This window comes from Pituophis catenifer, unplaced genomic scaffold (assembly GCF_029215685.1).
Source record: "Pituophis catenifer annectens isolate HBS135680 unplaced genomic scaffold, rPitCat1.0.hap2 SCAF_3, whole genome shotgun sequence".
In the NCBI taxonomy this organism is placed as follows: Eukaryota; Metazoa; Chordata; class Lepidosauria; order Squamata; family Colubridae; genus Pituophis; species Pituophis catenifer.
The window spans coordinates 122,242,852-122,268,626 of record NW_027256883.1 but is presented as its reverse complement, the minus strand read 5'-3'; the positions used below and the strand labels follow the sequence as shown (position 1 = coordinate 122,268,626).

The following is a 25,775-nucleotide window of genomic DNA, read 5'->3' as shown; positions in this document are numbered from 1 at the left end:
TGATTACAATAAAGAAATGGACTTCAAATACAGCTGCTACTTGTCAATACAGGAGAATTGTCATTTCTTTCCTTTTGCAATATACATTTCTGATTTTGTGTAGCTGGTCAGTTTACTATTACAATAGATTTGTAATTCTGCTATCTGAATTCTTTTTGTGCTTGGTTATGTTAAAATTACATTCAAAAGTCCTATTAATATAATGAAGAAGAAATAACCCCCTTGCCTCTAAAATACAAAAAAACCTGAAAAACAATTAATATTACTATTCATATGAACATTTTCTTTTCACAATTTAACAATACAGTTGTATATGTATAAATGAAGATGTGAGAGACCCATTCAATACATCCTGCTAAGACAAATCTGTTTACTGGCCACTGATTAGCTTTCCTTATACAATCTAAGAAACAGAACATATTTTTAGAAAAACCTATCCCCTAATTTCTCTCTTCACACCTCAAATACAGTAATAATTTTTAAATTGCCCATTTTTACCTTTACATATTGGAGGCTGTGGAGACCATCCAAAGTGATAACATTGTGCAGATTCAGAGCCAACTCTTGTGAATTCTTCATCACATTTAAAATGTACCACCATTTTATGGTAAAATATGTCCTCTCTTGGTTCAATTGTGCCATTTTCCAAAAATGGAGTATTACATACTATGGCTATACAAATGTTGAATAAAATAGAATAAGGTTATTTCAGAATAAAACTGCTTGCCAGAAAGTTTGAAACACTTATGTTTATATATAAAATAAACATTATTTTATATTCCTTAAGTGCAATATGAGTTCGACTATATATTCCTCAGGGTTTCCCAGTAGATTGTCATCCAGGAATACCTTATGGCTTCTGAGGGCACTACTCTACAAGTTACCAGATGTGAGACCCTGTTCAGTAAATTGCACTCTAATGATTAACTGGGATTGTTGCTGTAGTTCCTACTGTACAATAAACTCCCTACCTGAGCTCCTTCATTCCATTTCTAGGATGAAAATGTGGTTCCCCAGACTTTAGAGGACTTCAATTTGCCTTCTCTGGGAGTGGGATCAGATGGCTCAGGAGTTCATGGTGATCTTGATGGTCATGGGCTTATCTCGGATCATCCAGAGCCCAACATGGGATAATGATCACACTCCAGATCTGGTTTCCCTTGGAGTAGTGGCTGTGTGATTTGGAATTGGGAGAGCTTCCAGTATCTTAAATCACACCCTGATTACTATGGGATTCTCTAGTGCCTCTATAGGTCCATTAGATTGGTCTGTCTTAGATGATGGATACATAGGTTTCAGGAGAGCTGGGCGGTTATTCCTGCTCATCTGCTTTACGGTCCATCCAAAGACTTGGTCACTGGTTGGAATGGGGGGTGGGGGGCTGAGGCATTGTATCAGATAGCAACAATGCAACCTTTCCTCTCAAGAATCCTGCCATTTCTCATGGCTTATGAAAAAGCTGAGGGAGATGATCGGACAGAAGATCGGACATGTCTAGAGTATTTATGGCACTCAGCAAAGAACAAATGTGACCAAATAAGGGTTAGAGCCTCTATTAAGGTTTATCGTGTGGCCGTAAGGATGATGAAGCTTCAATGCTTCTATACCCCTACTACATGCACTAGGATAGTTGCTCCATGGCCCTGTCTAAGGGTGACACAAGTCCTTTTGAATAAAGGGGGGTTTGAAAAATGTTTTGTAGGAGCATATGGAGAAATTTGCTCAGAATCTGTTAGAAAAAAAATGCTCAGATAAGTTCACAATTAGATGCCAGCCTTGTTGCAGGTCCAGAGTGGATGCCTGGGAAGAAGTCTCTTATTTGGAAGCAGTTTGAACTGTTGGACCTGACAAAGTGGACCAGGTACCTAGGAATGGGAGTTCAGCCATCTTCTCTATAGATACATGTCCCTTCTGTCTCATTAAAGAAGCCTGTATGAGACTTTAGCCACTGCTAAATATTGGACAATTTTAGCCCAGTATTTAACCTTGTTTTGGAAAGGTGGTTGAGAAGGTTGTTGTACAGAGCTGCAGATTACCTTGTGTTTGGGAAATAGAATCAGCTGCTCTGCCCTTTGGGCTCCTTATAGAGTGGGGGACAGGGTAATGCCATTCCAGAAATGGGACCATTTCAAAACTGCCACAATTCAGCATTTTCAGCTTTAGCAGCACCTAATTATTATGATTATCAAGTCTTATGAAACTAACAATTTTGTGATTAATCTTTAAAAATATTTCTCAATCAATCAATTGGATTTGTACATATATATCCATCAAAATAACAGCGTTCCGTGTGCCTTTGGCATTTAGTCATGCCAGCCACATCACCACAGAGATGTCTTTGGACAGCACTGGCTCTTTGGCTTTGAAACGGAGAGGAGCACCGCCCCCCAGAGTTGTGAACGACTAGCACATATGTGCGAGGGGAACCTTTACCTTTACCTTTTTACCCATCAAAATAAATGTCAATGTCAAGTAGAATAGGTCAAATAAGGAATTCGAGATCCCCATTTTTTCTAAACAATAAAAGCTGTTTTAACAGTATTTCAATAGATATGAAACTTCGCATTATTCAATAAAAGTTATATCTTGGACATTGGACTAAATTGCATTTGTATAGAAAAGAAATGGGTAAATTAACCTATTATCAGATATTAAATCAGATTATGTTTCAATCAAACATGTTTTGGCAATGCCTAAAATCATTAAATTAGGCCATGTTATTGGTGGTATCTTCCTTCTTAGGATTTTTCCTAGTGTTGCTTGTTTTGCATTGTGCTTGCCTAGTCACACAGTAAAGCTGTCAATTTACAATGTGATGAGGATTTTTATTTTTCAGCTTGTTTCACAGCCTGATGCTTATTGGTCCAAGGTTACCCAGCTGTTTTCTGAATTGAGGGGAAGACTTAAAACTGGATTTCCCTGCATTTAGTCCAGTACCATTACACCTTGCTGAATCTCCCAGGCATAAACTATAGATGGATGATTATAATGAGATATGGTTATCCATTTTAATATTTATATTATTTTATATTATTTATTTAACATCTGTGAATATATGATAAATAGATTATTATTGAGAAAGTTATAGCTAATATTTAGAAATTACTGGAAGAACAAAGGGGAGAAAATTAAATAAACAATTTAATTATTCTACTTTTTTTTTAGTTTCTATTTGAAAAGCCAATTTCTGAAAAATAATTTAGGATTACAATACTTTTAAGTATATATAAATATAAATGCAACATTATGGAAATCATCAGGAAAATATTCTTGATGAACTGATTTAGACAACTGGATAATCAGACTGGTGTTTCATTAACTTACCCACACAGCTAGGAGTAGGTTCCCATCCTTTTTCAGTGCATGCTATGGTGTCATCGATGGTACTTTTAGTGATTTCAAAACCCTCTTTACATTCATAGTGAAGTTTGTCTCCAGGAAAGAAAACAGACTTAGTTGTGTTGAAACTAAAATCACCTCCAGGTGGCTTTAAGCATGTCTCTGTGGAATCAAAGAGTGAATATTATTAATGTCTCACTATTCTTTTCTCATGAGTCTAAGTTATAAGCTCAACAATTCTCACCAAGGAATGACCTCTTAGGTATAGGCACATGCACAAAGCAAATGATGAGTTGCTATAAATAAGCTCTCACTGCTTCACACTAGTGATTTTGGCAAACATAGTTAGTTGCTTTTTAACCAAGTTAGTGGGTCACATTAGACAATCTGGTCTTGCAGACTACTTCACTGACCCTTCCATGATTCAAGCATCTGAACACATATACATATTTTTTTCAGGATTGTGCTGTAGTTGTGGCTACCTACCCTGCAGACAAGTCGCTATGTGAGCACTTTGTGTCTTTCAACAGTTTTTGTTTTTGAATCTGAAGTAAATTTTGTGCTTATTATATGTTGTGAAGAGAACATGGCAGATGTTCAACAAGTTTTCTTGCCCTTTTGCAAGTTTAAGGATATTTAACTCTCTGTAAATGGAAAATCCATAATATATGTTTTATGTTTGCATCTATAGGATATTTGTGGCATAAGCTCTTGGGAGGACAGGAAATAAAATGCAAATTGTATGTTTACAATAAAAGGGTACACATATTTAGATTGCAAGTTATTTTTATCAAATCATGAACAAAACAATAATTTTATACTATGAGCTTATAGTTAGACTTCTTGAAGAGATACATTTACAAATTTGATTTGATTTTTTTAAAATCTTTGATTCAGTAGTACACGACAAACTACTTCTAAAACTAAAATCTTATGGCATTTCCAGATCCCTGCATAAGTGGATAGCTGTGTTCTTATCAAATAGGCAACAAGTAGTCAAAATAGGGAACACCCTATCAAACCCTGCACCTGTTAACAGCGGTGTCCCCCAAGGAAGCATTTTAGGAGCCACACTCTTTATACTTTACATAAATGACCTTTATGGTCATATTTATAAGCAACAGCATTCTCTTTGCTGATGATGTAAAACTATTCAACACCACCACAATACTGCTACCCTACAAAAAGACCTTGACTATCTGTCAGAATGGTTAAACAATTGGCAACTCCAAATCTCAACCAACAAATGCTCTGTCTTACACACTGCCAAAAAATTCAAAACACAAAATGCAAGTTGGGCGGATACGACCTTGTAGACGACCCTCACTCTGTCAAGGACCTTGGAGTACTCATCTCAAATTATCTAAGTGCCAGAGCTCACTGTAACAGCATTGTTACAGTGGCATTAAAATTTGTTAACCTAATCTTGCGTAGCTTCTTCTCCGGTAATATTGTATTGTAAACTAGGGCATACAAAACCTTTGCTAGACCAATTCTCGAATACAGCTCATCTGTCTGGAACCCACACTGCATATCGGACATTAATACAATTGAGCGAATCCAGAGATATTTCACGAGAAGAGTCCTCCATTCCTCTACCCGCAATAAAATACTTTATACCACCAGACTTGAAATTTTGGGCTTAGACAACTTAGAACTATGCTGCCTTCGGTCTGACCTAAGCATAGTCCATAAAATTATCTGCTACAATGTCCTACCTGTCTATGACTATTTCAGCTTTAACCACAACAATACACAAGCAAACAATAGATACAAACTTAAGGTAAACCACTCCAAACTTGATTGCAGAAAATACGACTTCAGCATTGGCCAGGAATGGTCAATGCCTGGAATGCACTACCTGACTCTGTGGTTTCTTCCCCAAACCCCCAAAACTTTAACCTTAGACTGTCTACTGTCGACCTCACCCCATTCCTAAGAGGTCTGTAAGGGGCGTGCATAAGCGCACCAGCATGCCTACCATTCCTGTCCTAATGTTCCCTTTTATTTGCATCTATCTCATGTATTCATAATTATATCTATACTTATATATGTTATCTAATACATGCCTGACAAAATAAATAAATTGTTATGATATCAGGCTATTCTTCACTGAATAAGATTCCATGTCTTTGTCTGTGCCAGTCAGTTTCAATCTATGGATTGAATTGAATGGAATTGTATTTACTTACTGATACATTCTGGCTCTGGGCTCCAGCCCTCTTTAAGGCATTGTGTCTCTGCCTCAGTCTCTCCTTTTGACGTTGTATAGCCATCATGACAAATATATTTTGCTTTAGCATTGATCTGAAAACTCTGTTGTTGCGATCGAAAAGTCCCATGGGATAGAGAAACCTTCGTACAGGTGGGTTCAACTACTAATGGAAAAAGGAAGTATACAATGTGAATTCTTCTGTTTATAAAATGTGAACTCTTTGTAAAATACCTGGGAAACCAGTGGAGACAGAGGAAGATTGCCTCTTTTCAAAATCATGAATAAATGGCTATGAGGCTGCAAAGAAAAGCTGTAAAAGATTTGTTGGAAAATCCATAGGCAGATTGAGGGGGGAAATAAATGTATCTGATTAGGCAGATTCATGGTTGTCTTTCTTATAGAAACTTAAGGCATCTAATTTGCCCTTTAATTATATAAAATAAATTATACTGCCATATAAGCTATATGTATTCCATATTTTAGTGGCCTGATCTGAGTCTGTATTGGAATTCCTACATGTGCATCATGGGCCGAAGATTCTCACTTGTGTTTTGAATGTCCTGTATTCTGGTCCAAATCTTTTGGAGTTTAATGGGTGACAATATCAGATTAGCAACTAAATGTCTTAGATTAACAAAGTTTTCTCCAGTTGCCACAATTTCAACCTTTAGACACAATACAACTTCACTGACAACAATTAGAGGATAGTCATATTTTAAGACTTCTGTAGCATTATACAATTGTGAAAGCACAGACCTAATTCTTTTTATGCAAATACTATCATTCACACACACACACACACATTAAGTTTTTAAAATGTGTTAGATGCAGTGAATTGTTTTAGTTGCAAAATATATATTAAAAGGTATTATCATGTAATTTTGATGTTTACTACTCTTTTCTTTATTTTACTGTTCCTTAATAATTGCCATTCCCCTATTCATTTATTTTTATATTTGTATACTGCCCAATACAATTGATACTGGGCCTCAGATCTTCATTGGAGAAAACTTAAATCCCCTTTGCACATCAAAACACATCAGACTCTCTTTAAAAAATAATAAATATAATGAAAACAATTTTTAATTGTTAACAAACTTCAACTGAAATATTTTTCTTCTAATCAAAAGGTAGCTTTTTATTGCAAATATTCAATATATCTAAGTAGTAGCTTAGTAGTAAGTTTACTACTAAGTTACTACTAGTAGTAGTAAGTTTAATAAATAAATGATAGGCACAAATATGTGCATATACATAAACACCTATACATATCTTTACCCCAGGTCAGGCAATTTTAGCAGACATTCCTAAAGCTTACCTGACCGGATACATCTTGGAGCAGGTGACCATCCCTTTTTTGTGCAAGTAATTGATGATTGCTGGGTTGCAGGAGAATATCCCATATCACAAACAAATGTAACGTTGTCACCTTCTATGTATGTGTTCCAGTAGTTATAAATGATGCGACCATGATAAAAATGTTGAGCAGGATCACAGATTTCTAAAAGCAAAGAAGAGCAACTTGGTTTCATCATTTATGGTTCTTGGAAGGTTAATCCAAGAACCATAAATTAATCCATGCTATGCATGGTATCTAATTCACAGACAAGACGTGAAGAGAGGAGGAAGCTGATGAGGAAGATCCCTATTTTGCTGTTTATATTTTATAAAAGACTCAGCTTTTACCTCTCTCATTTAAGGTTTTAGTACACAAACTGTAGGCTCCAAAACAACTTTTAGGGTCCCTTGAGAAGAGACAGCAGTGGAAGCATCACCCCAGCAGGCAGAAGAACCAAACAGGCTGAAATCTCTATAGCAGCGGTGACGAACCTTTTACTGATCGAGTGCTGAACAGGTAAGTGCTTTGTGCGCTTTGCGCATGTGCGTGCTATCCACCCTAATGCGTGGCTCCTCCATGTGGTGCGTATGCAACCGGACTATCTGCGCATGCGCAGAGCTTTTGTGCACATCCCCATGCACTGTGCATGCAACTACACCATCTGCACAGGTTTTGCACAGGTTTTGCACAGCCCCCCCATGCACTGTGTGCGCAATCACACCATATGTGCATGCATGTGTGCACACGCACACACTGCACAGAAGTACTCACACTTGTGCAAACGCACACACATGCGCAGGAAGCTCCAAAGATGAGGTGGGTCACCTGAATTGCACACATGTGCACCGAAGGCCCGGACACCATATGAGGGGCACGCACATGCGCAGCTGCAGGTGAGTTGGGTGACAGCTCGCATGCCCGTAAAGATGGCTCTGCGTGTCACCTCGGGCACACATGCTATAGGCTCGCCATCACAGCTCTATAGGATGCTACTTCTTCCAAGTTAAAACAAGGTCAGGAAAGCATCTGATCTGTTTTGTTTGTACTTGGCAATATCTACTGCAAAGGGAAAGAATTACTTACTGAAACACTTTGGTTCTGGGTCATAGCGGGAATTGATGCACCTTGCTGTTTGCCATGTTTTCTTGTCTTTAGGCAGATAACCACCATAACAATAAAACTCAATTGATTGTCCCTGCCATATTGGAAATGGTTTATTCCATTCAAAATGATCAGCCATTCTTCCATTTTCGATACGGATATAGTCACAGCCCTTTCCTGAAGAAAAGGGATAGAAAAAAAAGTAAGGCACCCCCATAATTCAGAATATTCTATCAGTTCATTTGCTTTGCTTTAGTCTGTGCTAGCATCAGAGACGAACTTCTTATTAAATGTTGTTGCAATACCAGAATCTGACCTGAATTTCTGCCCTGCATCTAAGAAAGAATAGAGAATGACAGTGACCGAAGGGAGAAACAAAGGCCCTTATTTCTTCTGCTTACAATCTGTGAGGGCTGTAGGGAGAATGGAATGATGTTGATTTGACATCTTTGATCTTATACTGTAAAATGGGACTGAATGTCTTTCTATCTTCTTTTTATCACTGCACAGTGATTTGTCCAACTATTATGATTCTTGCTGTTATTGTGATTATTATATTTTCATCCTGCCTTTTCATAAATGAGTCAAGGCAGCAAACATAGTTATACCTCTAGCTTCTATTTTCTCTACCACAATCACCTATGAGGTGAATTGGGTTGAGAGAGTGACTGGCACCATATTACCCAGTGGCTTTCATAACTAAGGTAGGACTACAACTCACAGTCTCCTGGTTTCAAGATTGGCACCTTCACAATTATAACAAACTGGCTCTAGAGTATATATTTAATGAAAAGTATTAAGTGAGAAGTAAGAAAGAAGTACGTTTTTAACCTTCCTGGAGACACAGGTAAAGTAACATTTCTTTCCTTGCGGAAGATCCGCAATACTTCCAAAAGAGCCTCGTCACAATGTGCAGGATTTTCTGTGCTTTCCTGCATGAATGGCTTCTCCTCAGTAATCTTGGGCCTAGCATCACTAAGATTTCTAAAATTAAACCTCTAAGGTTCTTCCCACTCGATCTGTCTCTCATGATTAGCTGTTTTCTTATGTTCTCCTGCACTCTAGTTTAAAAGTGTACCTCTTTGTTTTTTAAATGTTTTGCTGCTACTAACTAGTGATTACTAGTGGTGAATAATTACAGTAGAATGGTATATAGGCAGCAAATCCCTTCCTAGGAACACGTTCAGCTGATGCATACAGGTATTGCTTTTGATGAAACTTGCACAAGTGTGGTTTTCATATTCCAGAGAGATTAGGTTCATTCATACAGCAACCTTTGAGTGGTCTGTTGAATCCCACGATACTAAATGATCAAGAGTTCTGATATATTCTGATACATCAAGATATATTCTGGAATTCACTATCTGACTCTGTGGTTTCATCCCCAAACCCCCATAACTTTAACCAGTGGTGGGATTCAAGTAATTTAACAACCGGTTCTCTGCCCTGATGATTTTGTAGGGAAACAATAATATAGAAAATAAAATACTGATATACTAGATTTAGTAAAAGCTTGTTATTCTGTAATCATTAGGTTCCTGTAACATATATATTGTGCTTTTTGTATCACATATATTATTCCTTTGTATTTGTATCTCCTGTTACAAACATATTGTCATTAGGCCTCTGAAATGTATCTGGTATTTGTCAAACGTATGTCCCTGCCATTTGACCTGCTCATATCAATCTCTTTCTGTGCCACCTAAAAACATGGTACGTATCTGTTGGAACTCCAGCCATCAACAAAGGGGTAATTTACATCTCAATCCTAATTTATGTTTGATCTGGATAAGATCTTGTCTTCAGGAGCCAGGGGCTAAGTGGCCAATTAAGTAAACAAAGATAAGACTAATTGGAAGTTTAGATTCCTTTGCAGGGCAACAAAGGATACACAAACATAAATTAAGAGGCCAGAGTGGGGATCTAACTGTTGCTTTAAAGGTATAAAAAGTGGTTACATCTTCTCTGAAGGTGTGAACCCTCCCATATACATATCTCTTTGTATGTGTTTGGAATGGTTTTACCCAGCCTTTTGTCTTTGATCAAAGATTAAATGTTGATTCTTATTCAAGCCTCCGTTTAAGTCTTTCTTTTTGGTTCACTGAGAGCTTAAGCGTATAGCCGGACCTTACAATTTCTTCCAACAACCAGTTTGTCAAACTGCTCAAAAAGTTAACAACCGGTTCTCCTGAAGTGGTGCAAACTGGCTGAATCCCACCACTGACTTTAACCTTAGACTGTCTACTGTTGACCTCACCCCATTCCTAAGAGTCTGTAAGGGGCGTGCGTAACCGCACCAATGTGCCTACCGTCCCTGTCCTACTGTCCCCATTTATTTGTATCCATTTCCTGTATTCATAATCATGTTTATATTTATATCTGTTATCTTATACATGCTTGACAAATAAAATAAATAAAATAAATAAAAATAAATATTCATCACCAAGGAACTTTTAACAAGGTGTACTTCAATAACAAGCTGAGGACTATCTTATATTGCTTTGGTCCTAAAAGAAAATGCTTTCCTCAGCTAATATTTTACGGAATGACTCTTTACAGTAAACAACAAAACAAAACTTTGACATCAAGAAAATGTGTGCAGCTTTTTCCCTAAGCCTTTACTCCTTTCTTCTCTTTCCAGTTCTAAGCTTAAGATCCTGAAACGTGTGCCCTTCAGGTACAAGGATATCATTAGATAGGTAAAGTAGCGCTATGTCCCATTGTTACTAAAGATTGAATAGCAGATTGCAGCCTCTGAAATACAATTCACAATCCAGTAGATATGTCTTTGGTTGCGTATTGAATTTCCCTGCCCAACCCTTACTTCCTGCTGGGCAGGGGAAAGAGTTAGGTGTTTTAAGACAAAAAGTAGCACTTGGATGCAGTTTGGGAGAAGAACTTCCATCTTCCCAGCAGCCTCTCAAGAAAACTCCAGGAACCTTGAAACAGAAGATGGTTTGATTCAGATTTATATTGAAAGAGGCAGAATGTCTAGCCAGGAATGTATTTGAATTTAGAGGTCCGTTTTTTGGATAATGCTGAATTGTTTCAAAATCACTATATAAATTAGGGGGACACAATGTTTAAGTTCAGCTTTATCTCGGGCAGCTTCGCAAGATATAATTTTAATAAGTGTCTTATGATCTCTGATGAGAATGTAAAACCTCACTAGTATCTTTGAGGAGATTTTCAACAGAAAGAATTTCAGAATTTCTGGTTTGACCAAAGTTTGATCTTTCCTCTGGAGGTTTTTTTTTTCCCCGCCAAAATTTTCCAGTCATTTGAGGGACTTCTCATAGTACACTATAGCTACATCTACAGGCTAGGACTAGAGAGGTTTATATTCCCTTTTTTTCCCATGAAACAATTTGGTAACCTTGATTCAATAACTGGATATTGAAGCAGGTTAGAAATTTAAGCAGAACCAAAAAATACCTCACCAAAAAAACTTCAGAGTATCTTTTTCTGAAGACTCTATTCTGATAATGATATTACCATAATACTAGATGTCATATCTCATTGTGATTTAGAATTCTTTGTTTTGAGAAGACTTGCAAATTCTTTTGAGTTATAGATTTTGTGTTCAGTGGTAGTTGTGCAGGAAACTTGGAGCATTTTAGGAAGGTGCTGCCGGAGCTTAATTACTAGGCCACCTTCTAGCTAACTTATTTTTTCTTTCATTGTTTCGCCTTGCCTCTTTAAGGATTTTTTTTTTAATGTTCAATTTTATACAAATCTGTTTTGGCATCAGAATTGCAAAGAATACCCAGATCCCTGTTTAATTTCACTTTTGGATAAGTCACTATTGACTGTGTTTGGACAACACAGATTTTAAGAGTGTTTAGATAGTTTGTGACTTTTGACAACCTTTATAGGGCCTGAACTATACTCACTGTGTTTCTCAAGTATTTGTAAACAAGCCAGGACATAAGACCCTTGTGTTTCCATTTTTCTAGATTGAGACAGTTTTAACTTTTACTGTCTTTTCCTTTCCTTCTTTAAAACTATTCATTTCATTCCTTCAGCCACTTCTGTACAAACTTTTTTGGAGTTTAGGCCTTCTGTTCTGCCATTTCAGTACTATTCCTTCCATTCCTCATTTAATCAAAGTTAAGTTCCTCAATTTATGATTTTATTTCACTTGTTGCAATCATTCTGTTCATGTGCCATGAAAAAAGTAGGTCTGCTCAGGTGCTAGCAAATTTCACTGCATGTGTTCCTATAGACTCATCAACATTTTCTGTTTCTCTTGAAGCAAAGAGGCCTCCCGTAATAGTTCATTGAGGGTATGAATACACAGCATTGTCCCCAACCTGTCCCTGTCCCATTGCAAGAATCAGCTCTGCCGTCATTTCTCACTCTGTATCAAAATGATATTTTCTGATTTCTTCTAGTACTTCAAGTTAGTTAGTTAGTTTATTATATTTGTATACCGCCCTTTTCCCGGAGGACTCAGGGCGGTGAACAGCCATGATAAAAACAATGTACAACAAAAATTAAAAGCTTATTAAAATAATTAAATCATTCGGCCAAATTTAAAACATCCAACTAAGATCATTTTAAAACCCCTATCAAAACCCAATTTTGATGTGCTGTGCAGTCTCTCTGTGATGCTTCACTACACAAGGAATCTTCGTTTTTCCCTGGATACTACCATGTTTTCCCCAAAATAAGACATCCCCTGATAATAAGCCCAATTGGGCTTTTGAGTGCATGGCAATAAGGCCAAGTGCTTATTTCAGGGTTCAAAAAAATATAAGACAGGGTCTTATTTTCAGGGAAACATTGTATTAGCTATCTTCCACAGCCTTTCCAATTTAGGCCACCTAACCAACTATAGAAGGAATTTTTTTCTGTACATCCGGACTACACTTTGTTTTGTCAAGTATACAACAGACCTGGCATCAGGCTGCTTATGTACCTGAAAAGGGCAGTTTCATGAATACCTGATCTACCAACTCCTGTATGGCCCAGGGTCATCCTATCTCTGAAAAGTGTAAGAATTTTACCTGGGGTGAACAGGTAACGTGGCAGATACTTTGACCTCTCTGGCCCTCCTTATCATCTTATAGAGGAATATCCCATGGAAATAACCTAGTTTTCCTACTGCATTGTTGTTTAGCACACTCCACAGCCTACTTCAAAGTACACTTGCCACTTTGTGACAGCATTCCCTTGCAAGCTGGAATGAGAGAGACATGAGCGTTTCTTCTAGACTAAGACTAATAAATCTTTGTTCCAAAGTAGCACCATTGGTAGATTGCTAGGCAGGAAAATGGCTCGGAGCTTCAACGATCACCTTCCTTCCTTCCAGAGTTTGTCAAATAGGTGATTTTTGGACGGACATTAATTAATCAGGTCCCTGAAAATTCAGTTGAGTCCCTACAGTTTTCAGATGGCTTATGAATTACTGGTTAGTGATAGCATGGTGCAAGTTTTCTATACTGTAGCATCATGCTATTTTTCCATTTTTATCTTGTTTTTCCTTATTTTATTGTGGAACAATTTTATGATTATTATACAAAACTGTAGGATTGTTTAATGAAAAAATTACAGAAATCATGCTGTAACTACTGGTATCTATAATAAACTATTCTCCTCCCACCATAATTATCTCACTGCATCTAGCATAACTATAAGAATATTATTTATAAACAATGAAGCAAGTTCTGCTCTAGAAAGAAACTTCATAGAAAAAGTTACTTACGTTTACAGACAGGAGGAGGATGCCAACCAGTTGCAGTGCATTTGGAAACCTTTCCGGGGCCTCCAAAGACAAACCCTTCATTACATATTGTTTCAATTTCATCATTGTACATATAGTGATCTCGTCTATATTGAAAGTAGCCATTCGTCACTTCTGGAGGGAAACACTTAATTTCTATGGAGGAATATGAATGAATGAATGAATGAATGAATGAATGAATGAATGAATGAATAAATAAATAAATAACTTTATTGTCATTGTATGTGTATACACAGTATACCCATAAAATGAAATTCACTTAACACCCAAAGACCAGGTCCAACACACATAATAATCCCCAAACACACCCCACCCACCACAATTCCTCACCCCTAAACCACCCAAACATCCACACAACAGACCAAGTAATACTGTCCAACAGTAATAAAAATAGGTGGTCTATCTTTAACCAACAAGAACATTTATCTGCTCCAGGTCCTTGAGAAACTCTCAATAGGTGAAGAAAGATTAGTTGATTGCAAATGACTTTTCATCATTTTGTTGTTGTTAGTTGCGAAGTGGTGTCTGACCCATCGCGACCCCATGGACAACATTCCTCCAGGCCTTCCTGTCCTCTACCATCCTCTGGAGTCCATTTAAGCTCACGCCTACTGCTTCAGTGATTCCATCCAGCCACCACGTTCTCTGTTGTCCCCTTCTTCTTTTGCCCTCAATATTTCCCAGCGTTAGGCTCTTCTCCAGCGTGTCCTTCCTTCTCATTAGGTGGTCAAAGTATTTCAGTTTCATCTTCAGGATCTGGCCTTCTAAAGAGCAGTCAGGGTTGATCTCCACTAGGACTGACCGGTTTGATCACCTTGCAGTCCAAGGGACTCGCAGGAGTCTTCTCCAGCACCATAGTTCAAAGGCTTCAATTCTTTGGTGCTCAGTCTTTCTTATGGTCCAACTTTCACAGCCATACATTGCAACTGGGAAAACCATGGCCTTGACTATACACACTTTTGTTGGCAGGGTGATGTCTCTGCTTTTTAGTATGCTATCTATATTTGCCATAGCTTTCCTCCCCAGGAGCAACCATCTTTTAATTTCATGGCTGCAGTCCCCATCTTCAGTGATCTTGGAGCCCAGGAAAATAAAATCTGTCACTACCTCCATTTCTTTCCCATCTATTTGCCAGGAATTGAGAGGGCCGGATGCCATGATCTTAGTTTTCTTGATGTTGAGTTTCAAGCCAACTTTTGTACTCTCCTTCTTCACCCGCATCAAGACGCTCTTTAGTTCCTCTTCACTTTCTGCCATTAGAGTGGTATCATCTGCATATCTGAGGTTGTTGATATTTCTCCTGGCAATCTAAATTCCAACTGTTGATTCATCATTTATCCACCAGTTATTTATCCAGCCATTTATCGACCATTGATAAATTAATATGGACCTCATTGGGGATCCTTGCCCTAAAGCTGATGCTCTGTTCTCACTTTGTTGCTTAGCAGAATAGAATAGAATAGAATAGAATAGAATAGAATAGAATAGAATAGAATAGAATAGAATAGAATAGAATAGAATAGAAATATATTCATCAAGAATCATAAGATACTAACATAAGATAGTCATAGGATACTAATAAGCAATCAAATCATACTAGGAAACAATAAAACAATATAAATCGTAAAGATACAAGCAACATGCTTATAGTAAGAGTGGGAAGAGATAGGTACTAGGAAGGATGAGAAGAATAATAGTAATACAGTCTTAGTAGATAATTTGAAAGTGTTGTGGGAATTAGTTGTTTAGCAGAGTGATGGCATTTGGGAAAAAACTGTCCTTGTGTCTAGTTGTTCTGGTGTGCAGTGCCCTATAGTATCGTTTTGAGGGTAGAAGTTGAAACAATTTATGTCCAGGATGTGAGGAGTCTGTAGATATTTTCACAGCCCTCTTTTTGACTCATGCAGTATACAGGTACTTAATGAAAGGCAGGTTGGTAGCAATTGTTTTTTCTGCAGTTCCAATTATCGGTTAAAGTTTGTGTCTGTGTTGTTTGGTTGCAGAGCCAAACCAGACAGTTATAGAGGTGCAGATGACAGACACAATAATTCCTCTGTAGAACTGAATCAGCAGCTCTTTGGGCAGTTTGAGCTTCCTGAGTAGGTGCAGAAAGAACAATCTTTGTTGTGCTTTTTTGATGATGTTTTTGATGTTAGGTGTCCCTTTTAAATCTTGAGATATGATAGAACCTAGAAACTTGAAGGACTCTATTGTTGATACTGTGTTGTCTAGTATTGAAAGAGGTGGTAGTATAAGAGGGTTTCTCCTAAAATCTACCATTAATGTAAAATTAATATATTGTAAAAATTAATATATTGTAAAATTGTAATGTGATTTTACAACACTTAAGGGGAAAAAAGAGAGTGAAATTAGTGCCCAAATGTAAGAACCACCAATGCTGAAGTCATAAGGTGATTTCAGTCTGAGACAAAGTTAGCCAACTGATTTGTGGATCAGTTCTGCCCTTTGCACATATCTTCAAAATAGATTGAGTTGCCCCCTTGTGGGACTATCACCCAAATTTCCCTAAAAGAAACAATTACTTTTTCTACACTTTGTGCCTTAGACACAAACAGTCTTGATGAATTATGTTCCTCTGTCGAAGAAATGCTACATGAAACATTCATTTCTATTTGGCCCCATATTTATTGCTGAGTCATATTACTATGATAGATTGCAGACCAAAGTAAATGTTTGCCTCAGATGATCTTCAGAAGAATAAAGTCCTTCTTTGAAGAAAGACATTTCTAAGTCTGATTAATTAAGATTAAAGGAAGTATAATATGCTATTTGACTCCACAAATTCCAGAAAGCCATGAATCCTGAGTTTTTAATTAATCAAGGATTATTAAAATGTTGAAATTATAAACTTAGTGGCTCTTTTTGAGTTATCCCTTTAAAACTAATCATAGCTAGTTTAGGAAATCAATTCAGTATGATGTAAATAATCCATATATCTAGACGAAAATTGAGGCAATATTTTCTTTTACTTGTTAAAAAAAGGAAGGATGAGTCTTCTAAGACAATGCTTGTTATTCTTGCTCTCCGTATGTCTGATAAAAACGAAATCAAATAAAGACATACAAATACTTCTTTCCCTATTTTACCACAAGGTTTTTAACCAGGTCAGATTGATTGGAGCTGCAATTCTAGGCATGCATAGCAAGAAGACTAAAATGTGTGTAAGATTTCAAAACAACCATGACCATTAGAATCACATACAGACCTTCACATTGAAGCTTTGTACCCCATCCAGTCTCAGTACATAAGGCATCTTGTCTGTCAACATGTGAGTATCCTTCATTACAGGAGAATCGTATTCTCTCACCTTCCTTATAAATGATCTTTGGAGATAATACGTTTCCATTTTCAATATAGTCTGCCTGGCAAGTTATTTCTAATATAAAATACAAATAAAAGTTTTTTTTCATTAATATTCCGTTTATTCACTTGAATTAAAAAATGCTGTATTAGTAAAAAGATTAAAGAAGAAAGAGATATTTTTCTAATTTTAATCTGATTTTTCATCCTAATATGATTCAGGTAGAATCAGGTTGAATAAGTGGTCTTTTTCATACTCATTGGGATGAATAATAATAAATCTACTATTTCACAATCAAATGAAATGCCTTCAGCCTCAACCAGTTTCTTCATGTTAATATTAAACAGAAGTGGGGAGGGGGCTGAGCACTGCAAAGCAGTATCTGTGGACTAGACCTCTCCTTCCATGAATGCTGACTAAAACTCTCCCAGAGGAAGGAGAAGAACTAGTACAACACAGTGCTCCCCAATCCAATCTTTGAAGCCAGCCCAGAAGTTATCCCGATTAAAAGCCACTAAAATACCAAGGAGAGAAAGGATGGCTGCATCCTATTCTCACCACAGGTATGATCAATTCCATTTTAATTCTGTACTCAGGTCTGAAATCTGACTGAAAAAGTCCAGAACTTCCTCCACAGTTCTTTGAAGCAATTGTTTGTTCTTAATAACCTTCCCCAGGAAGGGTAGGTTGGGACAATATGAGACAATATTTGTCCAGCTAATAGTGGCTTCTTGAGAAAAGAGTACACTGCTGGCTCCTTAAGTGAAGGACCATCTTCTTTCCCAAGTAGGAATTTACTTGGAACCAGAACCCCACCATGTCTCACCTGATAGGAGGTCTTAGCCTACCAGGAAGAACATGGATGCATGTATAATACATGGATGTATGTATAATACATGGATGTATTATACTGATGGCCAAACTAACGGTCAGGATTAATAGGTTTTAAACTCCTCCCAGACAATGAAACTAGACTAAGTCTCAATTAGTTCCATGGGGCTTCCCTCAAGGTTAGAATGCAGTATAGCGTGAATCCAAAAAGTTTATCCAACATATGCCTAGCATATTCCTCACAATCCTCCTAAGGCGTATCTGGGTTGCCTTGAACAAAACCACCAACTAAGTGCAATAAGAACAGAATACTATGGACACTTCACTGCTCTTACCACCATGAGATAGGTCTTAGTAACTCACACTCACTTGGCTTCATTTCTTGTTGTCCTCCAATGGTACTCTAGATCTCTCTTCTCCCGTTTCACTTAGAAAGTTCCATTTAGAACCAATTGGGGTTTATCAGTTGTCTGAGGCAGACCAAATTGGTCCAGTCTTTCTGTAGTGGGGAACAGCCCATAGAACTCCAAGCCAATCAAAGAGTGATCCAACCATGACAAAGGAGTGTAATAATCAACTCAGAGTTCACTTAACTTCCCCCTCACTCACCTATACATTCTGGAACAGGTGCACTCCAAGTGCCATCAGCTGTACAAGTAATTTTATTAGCTCCTTTTATTTTGAGCTTTCCAATACATCCAAATATCACTAGATCACCAGATGAAAAATCTTCATTCATTTGAGATTTTGCACCCTGAATAATCCTCACATTTCCTGCTGGTGCTATTGGAGGACATTTGTTGACTGCAAATAAAGTAATATTGTGATATAAAGCTAATTAAGAAATGTTTCAGACTTAGAAAAAAGGAAGCAAGGAGGGAAATGACCAATCATAAATATTTTACAATCTGGTGATGTGCACAGTATAGTTTCTAGCAAAATGGCAAATTTAATGTTTTTTTTTAATGTAACAAAAACAAAGTCATTTCACCAATCTTACTGTGATCATTAGAAAATACAAATCTATTAAAAATAGATAAGTGGACATATTCTCAATCAGCATAGAAATCTTCTACTCTATCACATTGGGTAATTGAGCAAATAATGGGAGATAGATTACCATGAAGTGCATTATTATTGCAGAAATAGTAACAATGTTTATGTAGAATATATTTAACCAATAAAGACATCAGCAAAGAAATAATTTATGTCACTCATATACCCAACCCTAATACTGAGGCATTTTAAAGAAAAATGCACAAAAAGATTAGTTAAAGCAAAAATTATCAAGCTTTTTATGGTTTCGAATTTTGAAAATATTCTCTGTATATTCTGTATATACAATATATACATTTTGTATATACTTTTATATTTTCACAAAGTGGATATCTACGTAAGCTAATTAAATGTTGCTGAGCACATTGTAAGCCGCCCTGAGTCTTCGGAGAAGGGCGGCATATAAATCAAATTAAAAAAAAAAAATGTGGGCTGAATGACTAAATAAATAAATAAATAAATAAATAAATAAATAAATAAATAAATAAATAAATAAATAAATAAATGACTATTTGGAGATAAAGGGGTGAGATGCCATAACTGTCTTTTACTATTCAGTAGTTTAATGGTTTGGATGACATGAGGTCATTCTTAACAAATGTAAATATGAAAGAATAATTAGATGGAATAATTAATAGAAAAATAGCATTAAAATTATTTAGATGGGATGATATGAAACTAACATAATGAACTTTCACAGACACAAACACAAATTTCTTCACTTAGGATATAAAAATTAAATGACAAGTACAGGATGAAGAATTTATTTATTTATAAAATTTGTTTGACATCCATCTCATATCCAATGATTCTGGGTGGCTTTTTACAACTGAAAAACATTAAAATCATCCACTATAAAACACAGCAAATTAAAACATTAATAGATAAAATCAAGGAGGCAAGATGGCAAGATGGCAAAGAAGGGAGCAAGACACAGGGGTGGGGGGCAGACACACCTCCAGTATGATACTCCTCCATTGGGTCCTCAAGCCATGTAGCAGAGTCAGGTCTTAAGGCTCTTAGAAAACCTAATGAGGGTGGGAGTCAATTTCACCTCAGGGGGTAAGATATTCCAGAGGCAGGAGCCATGGCAGAGAAGGCTTCTGGATCCCACCAGCCAAAATTATTTAACTGATGGAATCCTCAGTATTCCCTCTCTGCTGACATGGGGATGGACCAGTCCCATCAGGGTGAGATGGGTTCTCAAGTAGACTTGAGCCATGCTATGCAGGGCTTTAAAATACCTAGCTGGTAATGGTACTTTTAGAAGATCTTGAATTACAAATTGAAAAGGAGCCAAAAATGAGATTTCACTAAAAAAAAAATAACTAACTTCAATTTCCAAATCATGGTAAATGAAATGAAACTAACCGAATAGTAATACTGTGTGTTTGGTCAATGACCGGTAAAATTTGAAAAAAAAATACAATGCAAAAATAAAAATCAAATAGACGAGACAAATATTAGTGAAACAAAAATAAAACGACAAATAAAAATGTAACGTACTACATTTTAATTTTTAAATATCTGTCTATGTGTTTTAATTATCTGTGCAAGTATACATCTAAAATATTACAATCTAGGAAGTTAAAATATATATCGTCTAAAACAAGATGGGTAACGTATTAAATCTGAAGTAATGAATAAAAGGTAAGAGGTTATATCTATAACCATTTATGCTTATTTTAATTGTGGTAATCCAGAAAGTGGCTGTTGCACAAGTGATAAAGGATTCTGAATCTTCTAGAAGAAAGTTCATATATAAATTAATGTTTTAAGGAAAGACTATAAGCAGACCTATCTCAGTACAATTTACAATTTAAGAATGCATGAGACTTCCAAGTGAAAACAATTATAGACTAGGATGTCTCTGAAGGAGTGGAGATAATATGAGGAAGGCTGATAATTTGGATGACAAGCCTGAGCCACCAGAACCTCCTTGAATAAGGAAAGACCAAGAGACTTCTCACTGTGCTCTGGAATGCTCTTCCATGTGAGGTAACAGCTGGACTTTAAGGGCCTTGCAGCTGATTTGTAAATCTGAGTGGCAGGAAGACTCAGGAAAGTCAAAGAGCTCAGATCCCCAGTGGAGCCTTTAAGGACATTGGTTTACTTAAAACTTCACTTTCTTAAGCACATTTGTATCAAAATTATTTTTAATTAAAGGGAAAAATATTTTTTTGGAATAGCAGAACAATTAACTACTTGGTGAGTGTGAGTGAGCCTTCATTCTGGATTAAAGATACAAATAAAATAACAATTTTAAAAATTTAAAATCAATTGCAGAAAACTTGACAGGAGTTTGTTCTAAATAAGCTTTAAATGGATAAAAAGGACAGTGAAATTTGAAATATTCCTTTTATACAGAAGTTTTCAAATTATTTAAGAAATATATATCTTAGTGGGAATACAGATTGTTTAGAGTTTTAGTGAAGAGACAATTGGTAGACTTTTCAAAATAATGAGCTGAAGGAATCTTAAAACAGAACATGTGTCTTTAGAACTTCAAAGTGTCAGAAGGGACTAAAGGCTTAAGGTAATACAGAAAAAGCAAATGGGGGGAAGAGAGAAAGAAACCTCCCTTTTACTTTTGTACTTGGCTCATTTTCTCTTTCTGGATTACAAATAAATGAAATGGATACTACTGGAAAATCAGCAAACTTGGAAAAGGAAGGAGGGGATTGTTAGAGCACCCAAGAAAAAGATGATCACTCCAAAGATTAAAAAAAATAATTGAAAAGTTGGAGAAGAATTTATCTGAATCTGTTAAAAGAGACATGGCTACATTTTAAGGAAGATTGGGAGAAAGATTTGTAAATATGAAGGAGGAAGTGAAAGAAGAGATTAAAAAAAACCTTGAAGAATCTCTAGGACAGTTGACTGGAGAGGTGAAACAAATAAAAAAAGAAAGAAAGAAAACAAAGCAGAAATAATAAACAGAAAGGTGGAAAAAAGATTTACACAATCTTGGCACTATTGGAATTAAAGAAGGAAAAGAATTATGCCTGAGATTCAGAGTGGTTTCAAAAGACCCCAGAACAACAGTAGGTTGTCCAATCTTTACAAAATTTCTGTAATAGGATGGAGATGATATGCAAGCAGAGACAGATAATGTATACGGGATCAGTATGCATTATGCAAAGTTAAGAAATGCATCAGGGGATTTTCTTATGTACTTTATTAGGAGGAAAACAAGAGATTAAGCTCTCCAGAAGCATTTTAATACCAGGTTGAAGGTCAACACAGATGTATATAAATAAGTTCCAATCAGAATACTACCTAAGGGGGGGGGGATATTTTTGACTGAAAAGCTAAAGCATAAAAAGATATCATTTTGTTGAGACAAATTGGAAGGAGAGATTTTTAATTTTAAATAGTAGAGGTATCAAGCGCCCGAGAATTCAGGAGATGAGGCAGCTCAAATGAAAGCTTAAGCTCTCTACAAGAATCTGCCCAACTGACTGTTAAGAGAAATATGTGGGAGATAAGAGAGGCATTCAAGGTGGGTTGGACTTAGATCTTTTATGGGTGTGCAGGGTCTCATGACATATGATGTGTTTTAGCCCTCCCTTGGGCTCAGCCCAGTCATCTCCTACAAGAGGTTCTGACTAACTCAGTTTTAGTATCATGAGATTTCTTAGAAACATTTAAAGAAAACATGGACAACAGGCAAGGAAGTGACAGAAGAAACTAGGCAACAGACATGACAAGAAACTAAGGAAGAGGCACCACGCTAAGACTACAAGTATTGACTTTTTCTAGATTTTGGCATATAGACTTTAAATGCCTAACATGAAATATAATGAAGCAAACTCTCCCACTTCAGAAAACAAATTCATTTCATTATTTGAAAAGATTGAAACAATATGTAACTTGTTTAGAAGAAACAGATAGTAGCAGAAATTATTAAAAAAATTTGATTTACAAAAATTTAGGTGAAGAGTTCATTTCAGTGGGAATCAATAAGAGAAACTGAATGGTTTTGAAACTCACAACTAAAGTCAGAAATGATATTGCTTGATAACCATGGCAGTTTGTGGGAATTGAAGTCATTTTTACTACTCTGATCCCTAATAATGTTGAGAGCCTACTTACTTTCACAATGAGGAACCTCATTGGTCCATCCATTTGCTCGACAATCACGGTAATTATGTTGGCTGAGCATCTTATACCTAATAATTAAAAAAAATAGTGAACTAAACACACTAATACTGCAAAAGGATTATATATCAAGGCATATTTTATAATAATTTAGAACATACTGAGAAGATGCATTATTTTAATTATTACTGATCGTTCTTGGAAATGTAGAAGAGTTTACCTGAAACAAGTTTGGTATTTATTCCCAGAGTTAGAAAAAGATGAGAAACTCATTCTCCCCAACTTTTAAATTTATTTTCCACTCCAAAAGTTTTGAAAATATCACCAAATTCAAAACCACTTCTGGATATACACTATTGTATTTCCAAAATAGAGTTTGATATTCAAGTTTAAAAAAAAAAAACGAGAGAGAGGGGGGAGAGAGAGAGAGAGAAAGATGAGAGGGAAAGACAGAGTAGGGGAGAGAGAGGGGATGAGGGAGGGAGAAAGCATGCTGGATTCATATTAGTGATCTGCGGGATTTAAAATTATGAATTTAGTGGTCCTTAAGGTCTGAAAGGTTGGTGAGCCCTGATATAAAGGAAATATTGTATCCCATGGGAAAAAGTTCCATATTTTAAGAAGCACTGGAACAAAATTTCAGATTTTTTTAAAAAAACAACTCAGTACTAGTATCTCACTGTAATAAAGTATTTTAAAGATGTGTAATGAAAATCCCAGGAAGCATTCTCTATATTAGAGCTCCCTCTTGTAGTAAGAGGTATATTAAATGAAAATCAGCAGCTAAAAGATATATGTTATTGATATTACAATTACAATATTTTATAAAATACAAGATATAGCATATCTTATATAAATCTAAAATGTATTAAAATTGCAGTCTGTTTTAACCAGACTAAATGTCTTGTTTGGATTTCTCAGACAAATACAAACATGTACATATGTAGTACAGTGAAAAGTATAAATGCTCAAAAAGTATAAATGAAACTTTCAATTAATTATCCCTTGTATAGGAGTGCCCTCATGTGGTCCAAATATTTAATTTGGAAGAGAGAGATAAAATTTAAGAGTATAATAACATTGTGTAGCAACACTGCAAAATTATGTCTCTTACAAAAATACGTATTATATTCCAGAGAAAACCAATAAGCAATAAAATAAATTCAGATGAAACAAGTGGGGTAATTCTACGTTCAGTCACCAAGAAACCAGCACAGTCAGATGTTTATATCACTAAAATACAGGAGAAGAAAGCAAAATAAAAAATAGACAACAATAATATTGTTGTCTATTTTCACTTATATGGCTATGATATTCGGGTTTCTTACACAAATTCAAAAGTAAAAAAAGTGCAGAATTTCTTTTCAGTATGTCATTGCACAAATACAGCTTATGTCTATAAACATTTTAGTCAATAATGAAAAATAAGGTCACTTTGAAAAACAAATTGAGCTGCTTTGAGTTATAAATTTGAAATGCAGAAATCCCAATATTGTAAAAAAAGGCATGTGGCATAAAAGAAAGTTAAGATATTACTAAGAAAGCAGTAAAACTTTGATATAAAATACAGTGAAAACTGAAAGTTGTAGTTTGTCTGGATCATATCAATCTGATGTTATTATGGTTAGCTTATGGCAAAGGGTGTAAATTTCCTTAAAGATTTATAATCTATCAGATGTCCTCAAATTCAAACTGCTGCTCCTCAGGAAAAATATTTATTTTATTATTTTCTGCATTGGATTTTTGACAATAAAATTAATGGCCTCCCTAGCATAACACTGTATTTTTCAGCCCTTGCTGTTTTTAACTCTCTATTTTCCAAGTTCCACCAAGCCAAACTTCTATGGATCCTCCTAAACACACAAACATGACATAGTTCTTTATCCACTATCTCATTATCAGGGAGATTATCCCAACATACAACATAGCCTTACAAAAAGCTTGGACATCTGAGAGAGAAGCAAATATTCCCTTAACTACAGTGCCGTCAGAAAAATCAAAGACATAATAAGAGAAGATGAGATTATGGTTTCATTAGATGTCACAGCACTCTTTATATTGATAGACCCATAGAAATAATCCATGACAGCAATACTCCACAACACACTTGACCCAACTAAATACACTAAGAATGAAATTCCCAGAATCATGAACCTCATCAATTTCTGCCAGTACCTTATTTCATTTTGATGGACAAATATACCAACAAATCAGAGGTACAGCCATGGAATCTTCATTCTCTAGACTCATAGCAGAGACTGTAATGCAGTGTCTAGAGGCTATAGCTACAACACATACAACCAAAAATAAGGCATCTGGTATGTAGATGACACTTTCCTTATAACATAAAAGGAACATCTAGTGAAGACGCATGAAATATTCAACATCATCTTCAAAGAAATTAAATCCACAATGGAAGAAACACACTTAATTTCCTTGATGTCCTCATTAGCAGAAGAAATGGCAGCAAATTAGAAACACAAGTCTATCAAAAACCAACCACACTAACCAAGTGTTCCATTACTAAAATAATAACCCAACCTCCCGTAAGAGGAGCTGTATACTGTATGTACATTATTCAGATGAGCACAAATATTCTGCAGTAATGCAGAACATGAGAAAAAGAAAGCAGACCATCTATCCATCTTCTAATAAAATGGATATCTGCACAATTTTATGAAAAAGTGCTTGATCACCCAATCCAGTACAGCAAGACCCAACATGT

At 36.0% G+C, this 25,775-nt stretch overlaps 1 protein-coding gene across 2 annotated transcripts in view; it reads right to left on the bottom strand.

Annotated features, from left to right (window-relative positions):
- CFH (complement factor H) overlaps positions 1-25,775 on the bottom strand; it is a 74,736-nt gene that overhangs the window by 30,952 nt on the left and 18,009 nt on the right. For both annotated transcript variants that reach the window (XM_070940971.1, XM_070940972.1), the window contains exons 4-12: positions 23,045-23,121; positions 18,503-18,697; positions 16,967-17,137; positions 13,702-13,875; positions 7,977-8,171; positions 6,873-7,055; positions 5,532-5,717; positions 3,325-3,501; positions 499-672 (exon numbers count right to left, since the gene is read on the bottom strand). In XM_070940971.1, coding sequence (XP_070797072.1) covers positions 499-672; positions 3,325-3,501; positions 5,532-5,717; positions 6,873-7,055; positions 7,977-8,171; positions 13,702-13,875; positions 16,967-17,137; positions 18,503-18,697; positions 23,045-23,121 — 1,532 coding nt within the window. The remainder of the gene's footprint in view (positions 1-498; positions 673-3,324; positions 3,502-5,531; positions 5,718-6,872; positions 7,056-7,976; positions 8,172-13,701; positions 13,876-16,966; positions 17,138-18,502; positions 18,698-23,044; positions 23,122-25,775) is intronic.